Source organism: Acanthochromis polyacanthus, chromosome 2, assembly GCF_021347895.1.
Source record: "Acanthochromis polyacanthus isolate Apoly-LR-REF ecotype Palm Island chromosome 2, KAUST_Apoly_ChrSc, whole genome shotgun sequence".
NCBI classification, from domain to species: domain Eukaryota; kingdom Metazoa; phylum Chordata; class Actinopteri; family Pomacentridae; genus Acanthochromis; species Acanthochromis polyacanthus.
Genome location: NC_067114.1, coordinates 1,665,918 through 1,688,174, shown reverse-complemented (window position 1 = coordinate 1,688,174; position 22,257 = coordinate 1,665,918). Strand labels below are relative to the sequence as shown.

The following is a 22,257-nucleotide window of genomic DNA, read 5'->3' as shown; positions in this document are numbered from 1 at the left end:
GTCTAGAAATGATTTTAAATTTATAGTTTTACTAATTTACAATCTACAGTTAATGTCTTCTCTGTAGTTTTTCCACTTTGAGGGCCGGATTGGACCCTCTGGAGGACCACTTTTGAACCACGGGCCTCATGTTGGACACTCCTGCTTTAGATATTTATGCAGTTGATCTGAAACTAAGAATTCTTCTTGTCTTTTTTTTGCCGCTGTGTCATTAAAGACGTCACGGTTACGCTGAGAAGCACAGATTTCTTTTCCATTTTTTACAGAGTCTTTGAGCAAATGATTTATTTTTGATGGCTTTTAATATGAGACCTGTAGAGTCACTATTCTGAGGTTAGACTTGAGTAATTTTGGCTCAAATTCAGATGGTTCTGACACTTATTCTGCCGACGTTAATAACGACCGTGGCTGTGGTTTCCAGTGGGTGGATGTTGGAGGCGGTGAAAGCCGCAGGAGAGCGACGGAGCAGGAGAAGAGGCCAAAAGAGGACAAGGGAGGTGAAGAACGTTCCAGGTTGCGACTCCAAGACAAAGAGCTGCAGGAGATGTGCGATGGGGGCTGGTGCCTCAGCATGCACCAACCGTGGGCCTCCCTGCTGGTCAAAGGCATCAAGAGGTACCGCACAATCTGTGAATTCTGCACTTGAAGCTGTACTTTTCTGTACGTAGGCAGATGTAACGCTGCGTTTGTGTGTCCGTGTGTCTGCAGGGTGGAAGGACGGACCTGGTACACGTCACACCGAGGCCGTCTTTGGATCGCAGCCGCAGCCAAGAAGCCCACCGATCAGGAGGTCGCTGAGGTGGAAGCCATGTACCGCCACATCTACAGGAAAGGTACACGAGGAAGAAATGTCTCAATACTAAAAGTTGTTTGTGTTATCTTTCAATGTTTAACGTCTTTAAATAAATGAATGACGTCATTTTTTTGGTTCATAATTTGGTTAATAATTATGTTTTCAGTGTCCTGTTGGCATGTTGTGTGCGTCAGTGTTTTTGTAGAAAATGACAAAAGTAGTCCTAAATTACTTAAAATGGATCAAGTGTGACTAACAATTGATTCAGAATCACTCAAAATGTGTCCAACTCCAAAATGACTAAATATTGGTCCAAAGTGACTAAATATTGGTTCAAAATGACTAAATGTTGGTTCAAAATGACTAAATATTGGTTCAAAATGACTAAATATTGGTCCAAAGTGACTAAATATTGGTCCAAAGTGACTAAATATTGGTTCAAAATGACTAAATATTGGTTCAAAATGACTAAATATTGGTCCAAAGTGACTAAATATTGGTCCAAAGTGAGTAAATATTGGTTCAAAATGACTAAATATTGGTTCAAAATGACTAAATATTGGTCCAAAGTCACTAAATATTGGTCCAAAGTGACTAAATATTGGTCCAAAGTGACTAAATATTGGTCCAAAGTGACTAAATATTGGTCCAAAATGACTAAATATTGGTCCAAAGTGACTAAATATTGGTCCAAAGTGACTAAATATTGGTCCAAAGTGACTAAATATTGGTCCAAAATGACTAAATATTGGTCCAAAGTGACTAAATATTGGTCCAAAGTGACTAAATGTTGGTTCAAAATGACTAAATGTTGGTTCAAAATGACTAAATATTGGTTCACAATGACTAAATATTGCTCCAAAGTGAGTAAATATTGGTCCAAAACGACTAAATGTTGGTTCAAAATGACTAAATGTTGGTCCAAAATGACTAAATATTGGTTCAAAATGACTAAATATTGGTTCAAAGTGACTAAATATTGGTCCAAAATGATTAAATATTGGTTCGAAATGACTAAGAATTGGTCCAAAATGACTGATAATGGTTCAAAGTGACTAAATATTGGTTCAAAATTCCTCAAAATTTGTCCAAAATGACAAAACCTGTTCAAATCAACTCAGAAATGACTTGAAACCTTTCCAGAATTACTTAAAGAATTGTTAATAATTACTCAAAATTGGTCGGAAATGACTCGGTGGTAAACTACGGTTCAGTCAGGCTAGAATGAAAGTTTTAGACTCATCTCAACAAATTCTTGACAAACCCATCAAGTGATGCTAAACCGTTAGCATGAAGTTAGCTAATATCAGTTTAGTTTTGGTTGTGTTGGATGACACTGAGGTCACTGAAACATGCAATTTTACAATCCTCAAAGTTTTAGGGCTGTAAACTCTTAGAAACTGTGTTAAAATTTCTACCATAATACGTTACAATTCTCGATAACAGAAACTGTTTTTCATTCCAAATGTTATAGATAACAAAAATGTGTACTTTTGAACAATATACAGCCATGAAAACAGCAAAAAGAAATCTCTTTCCATTCTTCTTATTGTGATGTGGATCTATGGATATGGTACGGTAGCAGGTGTTCTGGATGTGTGAGGGGAGCAGGTGGAGAGCTGCTTTATTTAAAGGGCTGTTCAGGTAGACACATAAACCTGGGGAATAGTTTTAATTCTAACAGTTTTCTGGAGGTTTAAATTGCTGGAGTCAAGCTGAACCCAGAGATAAAAGATGTCGGTAAATTTGAAGAGGATTGGAGGGTTAAAAGGTTTACATCCGCTGCTTCTGAGGTGCTTGCATCTTGGAAAGATTAACGCTGTATGTTTAAGCAGTATATAAATAGTTTGTATAAGCAGCCTATAAATATTTAATCCTTCTTTGTAGCACACTACAAACAGATGTGTGTTTTAGTGTATTTATCCGCCACAGAAGTCCTCCTCAGGGCATCTATGAGTGGATGCTGAGATATAAACAGACGATGAATGACATTAGAGTAGAAGTTCTAGCTGCTGACAGACATTATGCAGATCAGACTGTTTCTGATGGACGTTATAGAAGCATAAACTGCCTGGTGTGTGGTTGAAATGGACTCAAAACTTTTCACATAAATGAGTGATGCTCTCCTCGTCTGTACAGAACCCAGGTTTCCTAAAGATTATCCCACCGGCTGCTTGTTGGGCTGCGTCAACGTGACCGACTGTCTGCCTCAGGAGCAGTTCAGACAACAGGTCGGTGAAAACACACTCTGCAGTGTTATTAGTTTAATGTGAGCGGTGATTTACAGACCGCAGTGTCAGAGCCGTGGGGCGGCTGTTGACAGAGTTGGATTCATTTGCTTTTGTTGTCTTCATCCTCCTCTGAACTTTTAAAGTCGTGTGGGAAGTGTCTGCTTGTGAACAACACACTGGAAAAAATGCCCCTCTCAAAACAAGAAAAAAGAACTTATTTCAAGGAACTTTACCTTGAAATAAGTGAAAAAATCTGCTGATAGAACAAGTGAAACATGGCTTGGTAAGATTTCTGGAAATAAGACGTGATATTTAGAATACTGAGATCTGAAAATTAGCTGGGAAAACTTATTTTAAACTCTGTTTTACCAGGATTGACAAGCTTAGGTCTTAACCCTCCTGTTGTCCTCATTTACCAAAAAATAGTTTCCTTGTCTGAAAAAAAGAAATCTAAAAATTCAGCCAAAAAAATCCCCAAATTTATAAAAATTTGCAAAACCTTCAGGAAGAAAATTCCTTAAAATTTCCCTTGAAAGTTTCATTTTTTTAAAAAAAAAATCCCCAAATTTGGCAAGAAGTAAAAACTTAAAAAAGAAAATTGTAAATATTTTCAAAAAATAAATAAAAATCTTCCAAAAAAATCCTAAAAATATCTGAAGTGATTCCAGATATGTATCAGTAAAACTTCTATTTTCTTTAAGAACATTCAGAAAAAAATTCACTGGATTTTGGTTGATTTTCTTTTTCTGAATGTTCTTAAGAAACTTTTTTAAACATTTTTTTCCATCAAAAAATATTCAAAAGTTTTCAAAAAAATTTGAAAATGTGGAAACTTTAACTGTGAAAATATTTTTTTCGCCACATTTTCAAACTTTAAAACGGGTCAATTTGATCCACAGGACGACACAAAAGATAAAACAAGATCATTTCCAGATTGTTTGACTTAACGAGACATTTAAGATGCATTGTCTTAAAACAAGTCCCTCCATCTGCTGGAATGTCACTTGCTAAGTGAATTTATCTTAAATCAAGTGGGATGAGACAAATTGGCTTGGTAAGATTTTGAGTTTTTGCAGTGCATGAAAACAGATGACTTAGAGCTTCATTTTCTGCGATGCATATTGCAATATATTTTTATAAAACACAGGAATAACTCTGTGAAAAGAGCTAATCCTTCCAGAATGATTGGGGTGATTTTGTAGCTCGTACATCTGCTTCGAAAACAGGACAAACATTTTAAAAAGCTGACAGAAGTGGTTTTGAATTGCTCTCATGTGGTGTAACACTGGCAGAGGCATCCAGAATAGTTTTCTTGCTTTGGGGGACATGCAGTCGTCACACAGAGCTCTGTAGAGCTGATTTTAACCGTCACACAGGTTAGTTATTACCTCTTTATCTGTCGCCAAAATAGTTCCTTTTCAGTGAAATCTTCCTTTTCAGTGGTTCGGTGTGCACAAACTCCTTTCCTTGTGCGTGAAGTAAATTAAAAAGAGACTTTTGTGTTTCCACGAATGCTTAAATCAAAGTTAATTATTGTCCATGAGACAGACTTCTCTTGTAGATAAACGAGCACCGTGCAGGAGATTTTTTTTTTTCGTATCAAGGTGCAGAAAGCGTGTGTTTGAGTTGATTTGTCTTCAAATTTCATGTACGGTTTGCAATGTCTGTCCTAAAATGATGTGGGTCAATCTATAACTGAGGGGCTTCTGAAGTCCATGGCATATATCTGCACACATTTTTATTAAAAGTAAAAAAAAAAAAAAAATATATATATATATATATTTTAGTTTCATTATGATCATGTCTTTTCAAATCCCATAATTATTTATTATGGAAACAATCACTTATTAATAAAAAAATGAATGAATGTCACTAAAATATCAACTAAATAACCATCTGAATTTAATACCAACCACCTTCTAATGAGCTAAACAATCTTTTTTGGTCATTTTTGTGGGCATTTTGTGCCTTTTTTCCGTTTTCAGTCTGTTTTTGGTAGTTTCAGGTGTTTTGTGGTCATTTTTGTGTGTCTCTGTGGTCATTTTGTTTCTTTTGTAGGCATTTTAGGTCTTTTTGTGGTCATTTTGCGCATTTTTTTCCGTTTTCAGTCTGTTTTTGGTAGTTTCAGGTGTTTTGTGGTCATTTTTGTGTGTCTCTGTGGTCATTTTGTTTCTTTTGTAGGCATTTTAGGTCTTTTTGTGGTCATTTTGCGCATTTTTTTCCGTTTTCAGTCTGTTTTTGGTAGTTTCAGGTGTTTTGTGGTCATTTTTGTGTGTCTCTGTGGTCATTTTGTTTCTTTTGTAGGCATTTTAGGTCTTTTTGTGGTCATTTTGCGCATTTTTTCCGTTTTCAGTCTGTTTTTGGTAGTTTCAGGTGTTTTGTGGTCATTTTTGTGTGTCTCTGTGGTCATTTTGTTTCTTTTGTAGGCATTTTAGGTCTTTTTGTGGTCATTTTGCGCATTTTTTCCGTTTTCAGTCTGTTTTTGGTAGTTTCAGGTGTTTTGTGGTCATTTTTGTGTGTCTCTGTGGTCATTTTGTTTCTTTTATAGGCATTTTAGGTCTTTTTGTGGTCATTTTGCGCATTTTTTTCCGTTTTCAGTCTGTTTTTGGTAGTTTCAGGTGTTTTGTGGTCATTTTTGTGTGTCTCTGTGGTCTTTTTACAACTTTTGGTAGCTATTTTGTGCGTTTCTCGTCATTTTGTGTCTATATGTGATAATTACGTGTTTTTTCTGTCGCCATTTTTTGTCTTTGAGCCTTTTTTTGGTCATTTTGTGTTTTGTTGTGAGTTTGTGTCTCTTTTTGGTCATTTTCGGTCTGTTTCTTTCTCTAAAATGCCATGTGGTGTTTGGTTCTAGGCGGCCATGTTGATTTTAGGCCTGAAAACAGCAGAAATGTTAACTATGATACAAAAAGTCCCACAATTGTGTATTGACCCCTATACTGTGCAGCCCCCTACCTTTTATAAAGTTCAATACAGAGTTTTATTCTATGTTTTATTATGTATTTGAATTGCAGCACTGGTGGCTGTAAAGTCATGGAAATCTAAACCACATGCTTCTACTTGGAGAGGACTGAAGTCTCCAGCGAGTTATTTTGAGTTCTGAGAATGACCTTTTGATCCGTTCTAATCAGCAGGACTGTATTTAACTGGATTGACCGTGCTGTGTGTGAGCATGTCGGATTAGTGCAGTACCGTCTCCGACCAGCAGAGGTCAGACCGCGCCTTGTCTCCAGGATCTCCGGCTGCCATCTTGCATTGTGTCCCACTAGAGGCAGTGCTGCACCACAGGAGCAACCACAGAAACACAAGCTCTCATTATCCCAGTTGCCTCCCACCAAAGTGGTGATATGTGCACTTTTCCAGCAGCAACAGCCTATTGTGTTTATTCAGAATATGTTCTTAGGAAAAAGGGCTTACATTTAAAGGGAAATCCGCCCTTAACCAAAGTTTCTGGTTCCATTCCGAACATGTGATGTGGCAAAGTGTGGCACAGCTCCACCAGCATTATGGTCACTGCTGCCTTCCACTCGGACCCACAAACTGTTTACTCCAGCTTTTACACCCACATTAGTTTAATTAATTGCAGTTTTACCAAGTATATACAGGAAAATACACCCTCCTCCCCGTTATATGGTCGTGTGGATCCAGTCTCATTCCCGTTCGCTGTCAGTGGAAGACGTTTAAACTTAATTACTTTGCCATCCTCGTCTTGGCTGTTTTGCCTCTGGCTTTGGGAGAGACTGCTAGTCTGAAGTTCATTCTTTTACAGTCTGCTCTGTGTTATTATTAGATCTGAAACAATTAGCAGATTAATTGATTGTCAGGAAATTAATCCCACACTATTATGGAAATGCTAGATGGAAAACTGCATTTTGGGTTGAAAACAGGAGTTTTAAAGGTGTCATTGTGTCTACTAAAGAAGTAGTGTCAGGCTCTGGCTATGGATATGTTTGTTTATATGTTAGCATTTGCATTTTCTAATGGGTTTGAATGACATATAAAAGCCTTTGTGGTTATTAAGGGTAATGAGTAGAAACAAACGCACGCCCTCATCTGACTTATCGCTCTTCTTATGTTGTGTAAACACGCTGAAATGCACACAAATATTGGATGGTCTGCAGTGAAGCTGTGAAATGCGTAAAATTCGACACGTTGCACAAACATGCCCGAGCCGTGCAAAGCTACCAGCCCTCATGCACATGTACACACACGCTTGTTTGTCGCTGCTGCTGAGATACTGAAACAGATCGCATGTGGAAACTGCGCATTCCTTTGTTAAAATTAAGAAAACAGACCCGTGGAAGAGGCAGCAATCCCCTTTTGGGATGTTGTGTTTCCATGCATCTCTACACACACAGATATTTGCCTTTCTGCATAAAGACAGTTGTTTCTTAGAAGATGGAGTTAAAAAAACAAAGTACAAACATTCACCTTTTATAAATGTGTGCTGCTGCATGGCTGCATTCTGACTGCTGGGACCTGTAAATCTAAGGGCTTTCCCCTTTTGTACTCTGTCCTCATTCTCTCCTCCACCACTCATTCCACCCAGGGCTGTAAAATCATGTTTGCAGGCAGTGTGACTGCCCTTTCATCCTGTGAAAGGGTGTGTGTGTCTGTGTCTGTGTGTGTGTGTGTGTGTCCACTTGCACAGAGCAGCCATAAATAACACCCCCACCCCACACAAGGCCCCTCACAAAAAAGAAAAGCAAGGCAGATGTAGAAAATAGCAGAGCAACCGGAGAAGAATAGCAGCGCCAAATGACGAGCAGTTGGTTAGCACCTCCAGCAGCAGAGCCTTTTAGCCCGCTCAGCGTTTTAATCTTGCCTTCTTTCGTATCCGTAGAAGAGGGTCATGTTGTGCTAGCACATAGTAGCACATAGCTGCTGCCGGGCTGGGCGAGTGGGTGAGGTGTAGGATTTACTGTCCTGTGCTGGCAACTGTGGGTGGTTGGAAGGGGGGTGGTGAAGGACAGGCAGCCATTATTCTTCAGGCTCTTCTAAATCTGTCCCTGGCCATGTATGAAATATTCAGAGAAAGTAGGAATGTGGGTTGAAAGTGATTTCTCGGACACAGATACAATTTGTTGTTTTGTGCTATAAAATAACACAATGAGACACAGTGATCATAAAAAGAGACAAAATGAAAAGAGACACACAAATAACTACAGAAAGTTGCAAAATGAGCACAGAGACACACAAAATGACCACAGAACACCTGAAATTACAACAAACGGACTAAAAAAGGAAACTAAGAGGCACAAAAAGACCTAAAATGCCCACGAAGCAGTCTGAAAATGACCAAAGAAGAAACAAAATGAGCACAAAGGCACACTAAACCACCACAAAAAGACACAACAAGATGCACAAAATTACAAAAAAACACAAAATGTCCACAGGAAAAACACAATGAGGCACAAAGTGATCATAAAAACACACAAAATGACAAGACACACAAAATAACTACAAAAAATGCAAAATGACCAGAGAGACACACAAAATGACCACAAAAAGACCCCAAAAATGCACAAAATTACAAAAAATGACCACAGAAAAACACAAAATGACTCAGTGAGACAGATAATTATTACATAAAGTCAAAAATGACGAGAGACACACAAAATAACTACAAGAAGTTGCAAAATGACCACAGAGACACACAAAATGACCACAAAACACCTAAAATTACAACAAGCAGACTGAAAATGGCTGCAAAGAGGTGCAAAATGACCACAAAAATGAACAAAATGATCACAAAAATGAATAAAATGACCACAAAAGACCTGAAATACCTGCAAACCAATCTGAAAATGACCAAAAAAAAACCCCAAAATGAGCACAAAGACATACAAAACAACCACAAAAAGACACAAAAGTACACAAAATTGACCACAGAAGAACACAAAATGACTTATTGAGACAGACAATTATCTTACACAGACACAAACTGACAAGGGACACACAATAACTGCAAAATGACCACAGAACACCTAAAATTACAACAATCAGACTGAAAACGGCTACAAAGGGGCACAAAATGACCACAAAAAGACCTAAAATGAATACAAAACACGATGAAAATGACCAAAAAAAGAAACAAAATGAGCACAGACACACAAAACAACCACAAAAAGACACAAAATGACCAAAGAAAAACACCAAATGACTCGGTGAGACAGATAATTATCACATAAAGACACAAAATGACGAGGAACACACAAAATAACGACAAAAAATTGCAAAATGCCCACAAAATGATGATGACGAGCAGTTGGTTAGCACCTCCAGCAGCAGAGCCTTTTAGCCCGCTCAGCGTTTTAATCTTGCCTTCTTTCGTGTCCGTAGAAGAGGGTCATGTTGTGCTAGCACATAGTAGCACATAGCTGCTGCCGGGCTGGGCGAGTGGGTGAGGTGTAGGATTTACTGTCCTGTGCTGGCAACTGTGGGTGGTTGGAAGGGGGGTGGTGAAGGACAGGCAGCCATTATTCTTCAGGCTCTTCTAAATCTGTCCCTGGCCATGTATGAAATATTCAGAGAAAGTAGGAATGTGGGTTGATCGGGAGGGCACGGGAGAAACAACGCGAGCGCATGAGAAACATGCAGCAAACGTAAACCAAAGGTGTCCAACATGAGGCCCGTGGTCCAAAAGTGGTCCTCCAGAGGGTCCAATCCGGCCCTCAGAGTGGAAAAATTCCAGAGAAGACATTAACTGCAGATTGTAAATTAGTAAAACTATAAATTTAGAATCATTTCTAGACCATGACAAGTTGTTTGGATCATAAAGTAAAATACTAGATTGTTCTTAGTTCTTTTCCTGTTTACTGTCTCATTTTTGTACCACTTTGTCTTGTTTCTGTTGTTTTTTGACTGACTTTTGTCGTTTGTCTCATGTTTTTGTCATTTTGTGTTTCCTTTTTTCTTGTTTGTGTTTTTTTGTCTTATTTTTGTCATTTTGTATTTTGCTTTCTTCACTTTTTTGTGTGTCGTTTTGTTTCTCGCTTCTGTCGTTTTTTTGTCTTGTTTTTGTCGTTGATCCTTTTTTTTGTCTCTTTGCAACACTTTTGCCGAATTTTGGGTTTTTTTTTGTTTTGCGTCATTTGTCTTTTTTTGTCATTTTGTGACTCGTTTTTGTCATATTGCGTCTCATTTTTGTATTATTTTGTCTTGTTTTTTTGTTTTTCTCTGACTTTTGCCATTTTGATCATAAACTGAATTTGTTTTTTTAAGAAATTTCAGGTTGTTCATAATGTTTTCTAGAAAGATAATTCCTCAGATGTGAACTTTTTTGCGCTAAAACAAAGGAACCATTGGGAGTTGTGTTTATTTATAAATTATTTTGCTGTGATTTTACTGGTCCGGTCCATTTGAGATCAAACTGGACTGAATCTAGAACCTGGACTAGAACGACACCCCTCTTGTAAACACTCAAACCAGGCGTAAACTAACCGTGACGTCACCCGTTGGTTTCAACGCCGAGAAAATGAAGCCCGGATTTTGCTACTTCCTGGTCGCCGTTTTGGATTTTTTGGAGCCAGTAACGTAAAAAGCGTCATCAAACAGGCTGGACCGGAGAGCAACTAGGGGCAGGATTGGCTGAGGACTCTCTTATCCCGCCCACATTTTACCTCAGAGGCTTCTGTTGCTGTCTATCAAGTATAGCCACGCCCCCTGGCTCTGCCAACTTTAACGATTTATTTAAAATTCAGTATTGATTTATTTTAAGATCGGCCACCTGATCTCTCATTTTGACCATGAAAACTAACTATAAAAAAATCCTGAGCTGTAGAACATCAGTCTATCAAATTTTATTTTCTCCAAAAATGAATTGGGGTCTATGGAGAAAAAGCTTCTTGGAGCCAACCCTAGCGGACGGCGTGATATTGCAAGTTTCTGACACTTCCGGGTTGGCTTCAATTCTGGAGCCAGATGCTACGTCCACAATATATACAGTCTATGACTCAATGCCATGACAACATGTGTTGTCATGGCAGTCGTTCTCCTGTTGGGGCGCCGTTGGACAGCCTGACCACCGTGTTGACAGACAGAGCAGAAAGACCACCTCAGGCAGAGCAGGATTTCCATCTGCTTGACTTGGACCAATTGTTTCCCTCATTAGGAACTGACTGGAGTATTGATCGGTTCTCCCCATAAGCTCTCTCTCCTCCCAGCCCTCCTCACTGCTGATAGTTGGCCGGCCGTTATGATCTGAGCTCTGTCTTCCCTCTTTTACCCCCCAGTGCTCACTAAGCAATGGGTGGAGATGTACGCCTGACCTGGTGCTGCAGAGGGCAGGGTGGGGGGGTGGGGAAATAAAAGACGCTTCCACACTATCATCTACTCGACTCGGTTTAGATCGTTTTCTGTTACAGCTGAGCACCACCTCATCATGGGTGGAGTCACAAAACGCTCACCGTCCTGCAGCATGGTCTCCAATAATGCAGCGGTGGATCTCCCTCCCGATCCTAACGGTCATTTTGTGACTCCCTGAGTATTTAAGTGTATTTCTGTGGTCATTTTTTGTCTTTTTCTGGTTGTTTTGTGTGTTTCTGTGCTCATTTTGTTTCTTTTTGGTTATTTTCAGAGTGTTTTGTGGGCATTTTATGATCATTTTGTTCATTCTTGTGGTCATTTTGCGCCTCTTTGTAGCCATTTTCAGTCTGATTGTTGTAATTTTAGGTGTTTTGTGGTCATTTTGTGTGTCTCTGTGGTCATTTTACAACTTCCTGTAGTTATTTTGTGTGTCTCTCGTCATTGTGTGTCTTTATTTGATAATTATTGTCTCACTGAGTCATTTTGTGTGTTTTTGTGGTCATTTTGTGTGTCTCTGTGGTCATTTTACAACTTCCTGTAGTTATTTTGTGTGTCTCTCGTCATTGTGTGTCTTTATTTGATAATTATTGTCTCACTGAGTCATTTTGTGTGTTTTTGTGGTCATTTTTTTGTAATTTTGTGCGTTTTTGTGGTCTTGTTGTGTCTTTGTGGTTGTTTTGTGTGTCTCTGTGCACATTTTGTTTCTTTTTGGATTTTCAGACTGTTTTGTTTAGTCTGCGTATTCATTCGTCCACTGTACAGGTCCGGTGTGTCGTCACTCTCTGTCCAATCAGCGGCAAACGCTCTGTAGACGTCACATTACTGGCTCCACTCAGCTCGCTGGGAACCCCGACCCAGTAGGAACTAAAATAGTAGCTGGTACCAGGAACTGTGTTGTGATGGAAAACCTCACAAACCCAGTAGAGTAGATGCTGGTGGAAAAGCGCCGCATGATGGGAAGATTGAAAATGGGACTGTTTTTGCTGGAAGAGGCTGAGGGAGATAATTAAAAAGGATGAGCAGAGAGCTCCACTCCAACCTAAGCAGGTTTATGGGTGCTGGATGTGCTGCAGATGCTTCACTTCATACATACAAATTTAAAGCTGCATTGCTTTATTTTATCCACACGGACACGTCGGCGGTCTTTGAGTGGGTTCGCAGCGTAGGCAAAGGCACATCACGCCCCATGCAGAGCTCGAATCGCACCATCAACTCACTCCTGTGGTGAAAAAATTGATTGGATCAATCCACACTCTCAATAAGGGTCTGATTTCTCACCCTGTTCCAGCCCATATCATCACCGGCTGCAGAGCTACACGTCTTAGCGAATACGAGGCGGAGAGGTCTAACCTTTTGGAGCAAAGGCAGCGACTGTTCAGCGCCGTATCGATTCTTATGAAACGACTGTGAGGACTAGAAGCCAGAGTGGGTTGTGCTTGCATGCGATCTGCATTGTCTAATGGAAGGGCCCTGTGAGTTTCCTGAATGATGAAATGTTGACACAGTAACGTAATGCGTAAGTTGCATCATTCACAGAAGTTTCTGAACAGTAATGTAGTCTGTGGTATCTAATGTTTCACCGATAAGCACAGTTTATTCATCTCAAGTCTGCTGAAGGCTGACGCTTAACGGGCCCCCGGACACCCGTATATATCAGATAGATGCATATTTGAAGCATGACTTGTACCGGATGCTTTATAGCTGTGGTTTCCAACTAGTAGAGACTCAGGTTTCACATTTCTCCTTTGTCAAGACGTCCATTCAGAGATCAGTTCAGTCTGATGTCACAGAATGAAAACAGAAGAAATGTGCAGTAGATTGGAAGACATTAGAACATGTTTAAATAATCAGTAATGACAGCTCAGTTCCATTTTTAACGTCTTGTTTACTGACGTGCTGGCTCACAGTAGCTGTTTTATGTGGATTTTGAAGTATCAGATCAGAAAAAGTTAATGGAAAAATGCATCCCCAGTGACACAACTTTTTTTTTTTTTACACAAGCTTGAGATGGTTTTTGGCTTTTGGGTGATAAAAAACATTTAACTCAGTCTTTTTTTTATTAATAAGTGATTATTTCCATAATAAATAATGATGGAATTTGTAAAGACATGATCATAATGAACATAAAAACATTAGTTTTTTAACTTTTAATATAAATGTATGCAGATATATCCCATGGACTTCAAAAGCCCCTCAATTATAGATTGACCCAATTATGATTTTGAAATTAATCCTCTTGAGATGTTTTAATTTTTTGAGTTATCTTTGCACAAAGTGTGGTAAACACGAAAAAACAACCCTGTATAGAATGATTGTTTGGTGTGAACACCCTTTGTCTGGTGCTGTCGGTTCATTTTGGGGATTTGGGCTCTTCCAGTATCTTCTGTCTCCTCATATAATCTGTAACTGACTCCGTGATGATGAGCTCAGGGCTCGGTGGGGTCTCGCCATCTGTTGCAGGACTCCTCTTCCTTCTAGTGGCTGGAGATGGGCCTTTATGTTTGGGATTGTTGTCCTGCTGCAGAACAAATTAGTGCCGATGAGATACCTCCCTGATTGTATCGTGTAACGGATAGGAATCTAAATTGGCTTAATATTTTGCACAGTGTGTAGATATGTGAAAACCCTGTCTTTGACCCTGTTAATGCCATCAATAATCAGTGTTTTCATGTGTAGCTTTCACAGTTTACATTTTACAGATGATAGATCCATTTAAATCATTACCGCGTATTGTCCTGTATCAGCCTTTTCTTTTATCTCATGTCCGGTATATCTCTGTATTCATTGGTCTACACTGGGTTTTTACCATAAGTCTTTCTTAACGTCCTGTTAACACAGCGAGGCTTTGAGTTGTTCTCCATTGTAGTTCTCCTTTGAGCCTGTTTTACAGCCGTGCATTTAATCCCATTCTAGCGCCGCACACCGATATGTATATATAGACTGCAGCACATGTCAGATAACTGAAACCATAGGCTTTCACCACATCACATAGCTGCAAGCCTGGCCACTTATCTGCTAAAAGAAGCGCTGGTTTCTGTGGAATTCCATTTGTGTAAGCTCTGCCTCTGACCTCCAGAGTGGAGGAGCTCCTGTGCTCGTTAGGCTGGCTGGGAGCTCGGACTGATGCCTGCGTTTCCTTGTGTGGTAATGTGATATTTATATGCTGAAAGCCTTCCTTCCAGCATGCCACACACACACACACACACACACACACACACACACACACACACACACACACACACACACACACACACACACACACACACACACACACACACACACACACACACACACTCTCCCTCTCTCAGGATATATTGGATGCATTCCAGAAGAAGGGAAGTCAGGCAGTGCTATTTTTTCTTCCCCCTTTTCCTCTGTAACATTGTGTGAATCCTCCCCTCCCCCTCATCTCCTCCACCACTCCATCATATTCCCCCACTTTCTCTCTAACGGTATGTTTTACAGGTCAGTGCTGTAAAGTCATACGTGGTCGCGGAGGATTCGAGCAGACACGGTTGCATTTCGATCGCGCGTCGTCTTCCCGTCTCCCCCTGCACGGCCTCGGTCACACGCTAACACGCTGACATTCCTCCCCTTCCTCCCGTTTTTTCCTTGCTGGGCAGTTTGCCACGGCGGAGAGGTCAGACGTCATGTGATTCTGCAGTGGTGTGTAGAATGCATTCAGCCCAGGGTCCCCAGGCGCTGGATGACAACCAAGCAAACCTCAGTCACAGGTTTTCCACAGCATGAAAAATACATAGAACCATCTGCCAGACTTGAAATGGCCCTGCTGCACAATTTCACTGCTGTCCTCAGATCACTTCGCCGAGTGTCACACGCTTTCTGCTGTTGGGGAAACTGACAGTTAAGCCTCGTTTATTATCTCTGCTGCTGCTCATTTAGCAGGTCTTGTTCCTCTGGCTGTGAGCTGATCACAGGAACGGTTCAGACGGCTTCCTGTGATGGCCTGAAAGACGGCACGGTTGATGAAAAATAAATGCTAAACGGGTTCAAATCCTTCCTTCCTCTTCAGAAATATCGTGACGTGCTGCTGCTCTTCTGGCTCAGACCTCTTCAGCTCATTTCAGAGCTGCCTTTTGTGTCTTTTTCTGCCCTGGAAAACATTGCTGAAGTCATTATGTAGTCATTACTCCAGTAGAGTCCTCGTGCATATAAACAGGAAAGCCTGCAGGGTACTCATAATATTACAGTGCTGCCTAATATTATTGACTGTAACGGAAATGGAACAATAAGATATGAAGCCTTTCCAGCTAGCCAGCTATTGTTTTGTAATGCAATCTAATGTGGAAGACATGCTTCTACATTTTTTTAGCATGTTTAGTAGTAATAACACATTAAAGTTTTAGGGTAGCAATCACCAAATATAACTTGTTGTTTGGGTAAAGTTTCAGTTTGATACTCATGCTAACATTCAGATGAAGAGTGTGACTTATTTTCTTTATTCTAGTCAAACATATATCCCATGGGAGTCAAACTTAGCTTAGTCCAGGTTCCACATTCAGCCCAGTTTGATCCCCAGTAAAACCACAGCATAATAACCTATAAATAACCACAACTCCTAATGCTTCCTCTGTTTTAGTGCAAAAATAAAAAATTCACAGGAATTATCTTTTTACAAAACAACACGCACAGCCTGAAATATCTGAAGAAAAACAAGTTCAGTTTCATCAGCATTCATCCTCAGTTTATCATTTCCACATTACAACTTCCAGATCACAGAGTGTCTACAAAGGAACACAACATTTAGTCACCTGGACCTGAACCACAGAGGGTTTTATATTATGATCAAAATGAGAAAAGTCAGATAAAAAAAAGACAGAAAGAAAAAAAACAAGACAAAATGTCACAAAAATGAGACTCAGAATGACACAAAATGGCAAATGTGAGAAATATAATGAGACAAATGATACAAAAAGTTACAAAGCGACAAAAAAGTGGACCAATGACACAAGTGAGACAAAAAAAGACAAAAGTGACAGAACGAAAAAAAAAGACAATGCAAGCGAGACGGAAAACACAAAACAACAAAGCGATACACAAAACAACAAATAAAGGACAATACAAAATGAAAACAGAAGCGAGACAAAAAGGAAACACAAAAACAATAAAACCATGAGACAAATGACAAAAATCAGACAATTAAACAACAAAAACAGACAAAATATTACAAAAATGAGACACAAAACGACAAAAGAACAATCTAGTATTTTACTTTTTGAAGAACACAACTTGTCATGATCCAGAAATTATTTGAAATTTACAGTTTTACTAATTTACAATCTGCAGTTAATGTCTTCTCTGTAATTTTTCCACTCTGAGGGCCGGATTGGACCCTCTGGAGGACCACTTTTGGACCACGGGCCTCATGTTGGACACCCCTGATTGAAGACTGTGACCCATTTTCTTTATTCTACTCAAACATATATCATATGCAAAGGAACACTTTCATGAGAGGTGGAAGCGTTCTTCCACTGGAGTTATTCCTTTGACATTTCTGCGTCTGTTTCTGGGTTTTTTGTTCGTCATTCACTCAGTGCTCCAGAGACGTGCAGGAAAGTCTCCTGCTGACACGTTTTACACAAGCCATAAAAGAACATTTTTATTATTCTAGCTTGTTTAAGAGGTGGGAAATGGAAGATCCCCTCCTGATAATACAGAAGATACAGAAGGAGGATATGAGTACAGTTAAACCAAAGGTGTCCAACATGAGGCCCGTGGTCCAAAAGTGGTCCTCCAGAGGGTCCAATCCGGCCCTCAAAGTGGAAAAATTACAGAGAAGACATTAACTGCAGATTGTAAATTAGTAAAACTACGAATTTAAAATCATTTCTAGACCATGACAAGTTGTTTGGATCAGAAAGTAAAATACTACATTGTTCTTTTGTTGTTTTGTGTCTCATTTTTGTAATATTTTGTCTGTTTTTGTTTTTTGTCTAAATTTGTCGTTTGTCTCATGTTTTTGTCATTTTGTGTTTCCTTTTTGTCTTGCTTGTGTATTTTGTTTCATTTTTGTCATTTTATGTTTCACTTTATTCGTTGTTTTGTGTATCATTTGTCTACTTTTCTGTCATTTTGTTTCTCGCTTTTGTCATTTTTGTTGCTTGTCCATTTTTTGTCGTTTTGTAACATTTTTGTCAAATTTTTCTTTTTTTGTTTTGTTTCGTGTCTTTTGTTTCATTTTTTTGTCATCTTGTGCCTCATCTTTACAACATTTTGTCTTGTTTCTGTAGTTTTTTTTTTCTGTTTTTGTCTGATTTTTGTTGTTTTGATCATGCAGTAAAATCCTCCATGGTTCAGGTCCAGGTGACTAAATGTTGTGTTCCTTTGTAGACTCTCTGTGATCTGGAAGTTGTAATGAGGAAATGATAAACTGAGGATGAATGCTGATGGAACTGAACTTATTTTTATTCATAAATGCCGGTTTGTTTATGATGTTTTGTTAAAAAATAATTCCTTAAATGGGAACCTTTTCAGAACGAACATTTTTGCATTAAAACAGAGGAAAAGTTTCGAGTTATTTATTGGTTATTATGCTGTGGTTTTACTGGTCCATCCCGCTTGAGATCATATTGGGCTGAATGTTGAACCTGAACTACGATGAGTTTGACCCACCTGAGTTAAAGAGATTAAATCAGATGAAGTGCACTGGAATCTTACAAATGCTAAAAGCCTGCGATCTCACCTTTATTTTTAGCCGTTGCTGTTTTGGAGAAGTTGCATTTGCAGTTCAGCCACTGCGGCTCTGCTGACAATTTGTGATCCCAGCTTGTGTCTGGAACAGCGTTTTTGTTTTCACTTTATGAAACAGACTTCTGCCTCTCAGTTTGTGCTCTCTTTGAATTAATGGCTCCAACTGTGTTAAACAATGTTTGCATAAAACAAGACCTCTGTCGACGCTAATGCTGTGATCTGTTTAGTGCCTTGCCACGGGCAAACCGTAGCCCCCCCACAATAAGCTTTAATGAAGCATAGAGTCAATATGTTTGACATTTATCTCCCATCTCCACATCTGGTGTTTGTTGTTGATGCCCCAAAATGGCTCCTCATGAGGCCAGTGTGTGTGCCAGTGTTCTGTTTTGGAATGAGGAAATGAATGAAGGTTGTGTGGCGTAGTCAGTAAGTACTCTGCTCAGAGTCAGTGGGCGATCGCGTTTCCCTGCTATGATATCATCAAGAACTGGAAGAGCTCTCAGTTTAATCATTACTCTTTATGCCTGTTCCCATCCAAATGACAGAACAGGCTTTACTTCTCTTATTATGTCTAGTTCAGGGCGTCAAACTCATCTTAGGCCCCGTCCACACGAAGACAAACCGAGGTCTAAACGCATAAGTTTCTTGTCGAATCTGCGTATCATCCACACGAAAACGGCACTTTGGGGGTCTGTAAACGATCATTTTTGAATCCAGGTTCCAGAGTGGAAAGATTTTGAAACGCCGTTTACGCAGCTCCGTGGTTACTGCTATCCGCTACTTTTCAGATACGCTTGCGTCATAGTTTCGTATCTTCATTGACACGCATGCGCCATTTTATAACTTCATTGACACGCATGCGCCACACGCGGCAACGACAACAACAATGGCGGCGTACAGTGTAGCAAATGTGCTGATGAAGCTAGTGACCCTACTATCCCTGTTGCAGCAAAATCTCCTTCTTCTCAATCACCACCGAGTTGAACAAACAACCTCAACCTCATCGTCCGTCCAGACTAACGTAGTAGCTTGCCCACGTTGCCCACTCATGCTTCCCGGCTTGGTCTCTGTTTACAACTTTTGCCGCAAGTGCGCGTGCCCACTGTTTTTTCTTCTGTTTGCGTGTGTTTCTGTCACATCGTTACAGCGCCCCTAGAGGTCTGGCATGTGTTTTACAGCGTTTCCATGCGTATTGAGTGCATTCATGTAGACGCACACATTTTCTGAGACGCCTTCGTCTTTATGGCGATCGTTTTTGAAACTGTTAAGCGTTTTGTCTTCGTGTGGATGGGGCCTTAGTTCAGGTTCCACGTTCAGGGCCGGACCAGTAAAACCACAGCACAATAACTGATAAATAACACCTAGTGGTTCCTTTGTTTTAGTGCTAAAAAGTGCATTCTGAAAATGTGCACATTTAAGGAGTTAAGAAAAATAAACTCAAACATGAGGCCCGTGGTCCAAAAGTGGTCCTCCAGAGGGTCCAATCCGGCCCTCAAAGTGTAAAAACTACAGAGAAGACATTAACTGCAGATTGTAAATTAGTAAAACTATAAATTTACAATAATTTCTAGACCATGACAAGTTTGGATCAGAAAGTAAAATATTAGATTGTTCTTTTGTCATTTTGTGTCTCATTTTTGTAATATTTTGTCTGGTTTTTGTTGTTTTTGTCTGAAATTTGTCATTTGTCTCAGGTTTTTTCCTTTATGTCTCGCTTGTGTATTTTGTTTTATTTTTGTCATTTTATGTTTCACTTTTTTCGTTGTTTTGTGTGTCATTTGTCTACTTTTCTGTCGTTTTGTTTCTCGCTTTTGTCATTTTTTTGTCTCAATTTTGTCCATTTTTTTGTCTTTTTGTATCATTTTTTATCTCATTTTTCCTAATTTTTTGTTTTGTTTCGTGTCGTTTTTTGTCATGTTGGACACTCCTGATTTAAATGATTTTGAGTTCTTTTTTTTGCCGGCATTCCCCAGGCATGTCTATGCAGTTGCTTTATGTCACACATGCCTGTGTGTGTTCACTGAGAGGAGATGTTTATCCGGCCCCGCCCAGCAGCAGAATTACCACAAGTATCTCATCTGGAGAGGCAGAACCACAGAGACAGAGACAGAGCCTCTCTGCCACTGCAGGGTCACAGCTTACAAAGTCAGTTGTGCTCTGCTGGGTGACATGTCTGCTCAGCAACGTCCTGCTAGCGACATCAGAGGGGAGGAAAGTATGGAGGAAGAGGGGAGGTGAGGGAGGCCGTCCATGCTTCCACCTCCAGTAATCTTTCTCTCTTTGACTGCAGCAAACTCCACACAAATAAAGTAGCTTCCCTTTTTCACATTTAGCCGCTGAGGGTGACTTAGTTCAGCACTTGGAAAGAAGAAAAATCATTATATGGTAAGAATAGTAAATTATTCCTTACCAATGGATGATTTTAAAATGAGAATCTTTAGTATGTTTAACCCTCCTGTTTTTCAAAAAACATTGTTTCCTCGTATGAAAAAAATGTAAAAATTCAGCAAAAAATTCCCAAAATTTCTGAAAAATTGCAAAATCCTTCAAGAAGAAAATTCCAATAATTCCTTAAAAGTTTCCCTTAAAAGTTTTATTTTAAAAAAAATCCCCTGAATTTGGCAAGAAAATTCTTGTAAATATTTTCAAAATATGAGTAAAAATCTTCCCCCAAAAAATCCTAAAAATATCTAAAGTGTTTACATATATATCAGTAAAACTTCTGATATTTTCATAAAAATCAACCAAAATCCAGCGAATTTCACTGGATTTTGGTTGATTTTTATGTGAATGTTCTTAAAGAAACTTTTTTAACATTTCTTTGTTTCCACCAAAAAATGTTCAGAAATTTCCCCAAAACGTTGAAAATGTGAACATCAGAAGTTTCTCTGTGGAAATGAGTTTTTTTCCCCATATTTTCAAACTTTAAAACGCCTCAGTTTGACCTGCAGGACGACACAAAGGTTAATCTTTAGTCCGTATAATTAGAGTCTGTGCTGATGTTTATTATTTTCATAGGGATGGTTCTCATAGGGGCCAGCATGGATCACTTCTTCATCATTCCGTTTGACCCACACTCTACATTTGGTTTCCTATTTGAGCCTCTTTTCATGCCCCTGTGTAAAATCAGACCACATGTCTGTAACAGGTTGTTTTCAATGTACTCACTCTCATGTTAATGGAAGTTGAGTCCATATTGGTCTGTTCTGTTGAGTTAAGCAGCCACATCTGTTTAACCCGCAAAGTTCTGGTTAGCTTTTAGATCTGATCATCATAGAGCTGCTTGGATGCTCAGAAATGTAAAATATATATTCTGTCTGTTTTATATAACCAGCTGTAGAAAAGAAAACGGGGCTGACGTTTCTTTGTTTCTGCCTTTTATGTACATTAATAGCATCTGATCAGTAGTTGAGTCCAGCTGTCATCATGGCATCTGCTGTTTTTTCTGTTTTTTTGAAGTACCTTTGAAAATGATCTGCTCATGACACTGATTTGGAAAATCATGGAAAACAAGTTCCAGATTGATTTGAATTAGGGCTGGGACTACAACACGTTAATTAAGACTAATTAAATACAGAAAAAAATAATGTGTTAAACAAAATAAGGCATTTAATCACACCTTTCTCAGTGCCCTAATTTCTGGTATATCGGTAACACTGATGAACACTCCAGCCCAGTAGGTGGCGCTAATGAACCTAAAGGCTGTTTTTACGGCTGTGATAAAGAGTGAATCAGCACTCTGTTTTTTGTCTGACGTTTGTTGTTTCGTTTCTCGTTTTTGTCGTTTTGTATTCCCTTTCCCTCTTATTTGTGTGTTTTGTCTTATTTTTGTCATTTTTTGTCGTGTTTCTTTTGTTTTTTGCCTGACTTTTGTTGTTTTGTTTCTTGTTTTTGTCGTTTTGTGTTTCCTTTCCCTCTCATTTGTGTGTTTTGTCTTTTTTTGTCATTTTTTGTCGTGTTTCTTTTGGTTTTTTTAATCTGACGTTTGTTGTTTTGTTTCTCGTTTTTGTCGTTTTGTATTCCCTTTCCCTCTCATTTGTGTGTTTTGTCTTATTTTTGTCATTTTTTGTCGTATTTCTTTTGTTTTTTGCCTGACTTTTGTTGTTTTGTTTCTTGTTTTTGTCGTTTTGTGTTTCCTTTCCATCTCACTTGTGTTTTTTGTCTTATTTTTGTCTTTTTTTGTCATTTTTTGTCGTGTTTCTTTTGGTTTTTTTA

The 22,257-nt window shown here is 39.1% G+C and overlaps 1 protein-coding gene across 2 annotated transcripts in view; it reads left to right on the top strand.

Annotated features, from left to right (window-relative positions):
- Nucleotides 1–22,257, top strand: part of trip4 (thyroid hormone receptor interactor 4) — a 132,026-nt gene that overhangs the window by 8,227 nt on the left and 101,542 nt on the right. The window contains exons 9-11 of one of the 2 annotated variants that reach the window (XM_051936727.1): nt 422–615; nt 709–833; nt 2,933–3,024. In XM_051936727.1, coding sequence (XP_051792687.1) covers nt 422–615; nt 709–833; nt 2,933–3,024 — 411 coding nt within the window. The remainder of the gene's footprint in view (nt 1–421; nt 616–708; nt 834–2,932; nt 3,025–22,257) is intronic. The other variant, XM_051936728.1, reaches the window with a different exon arrangement.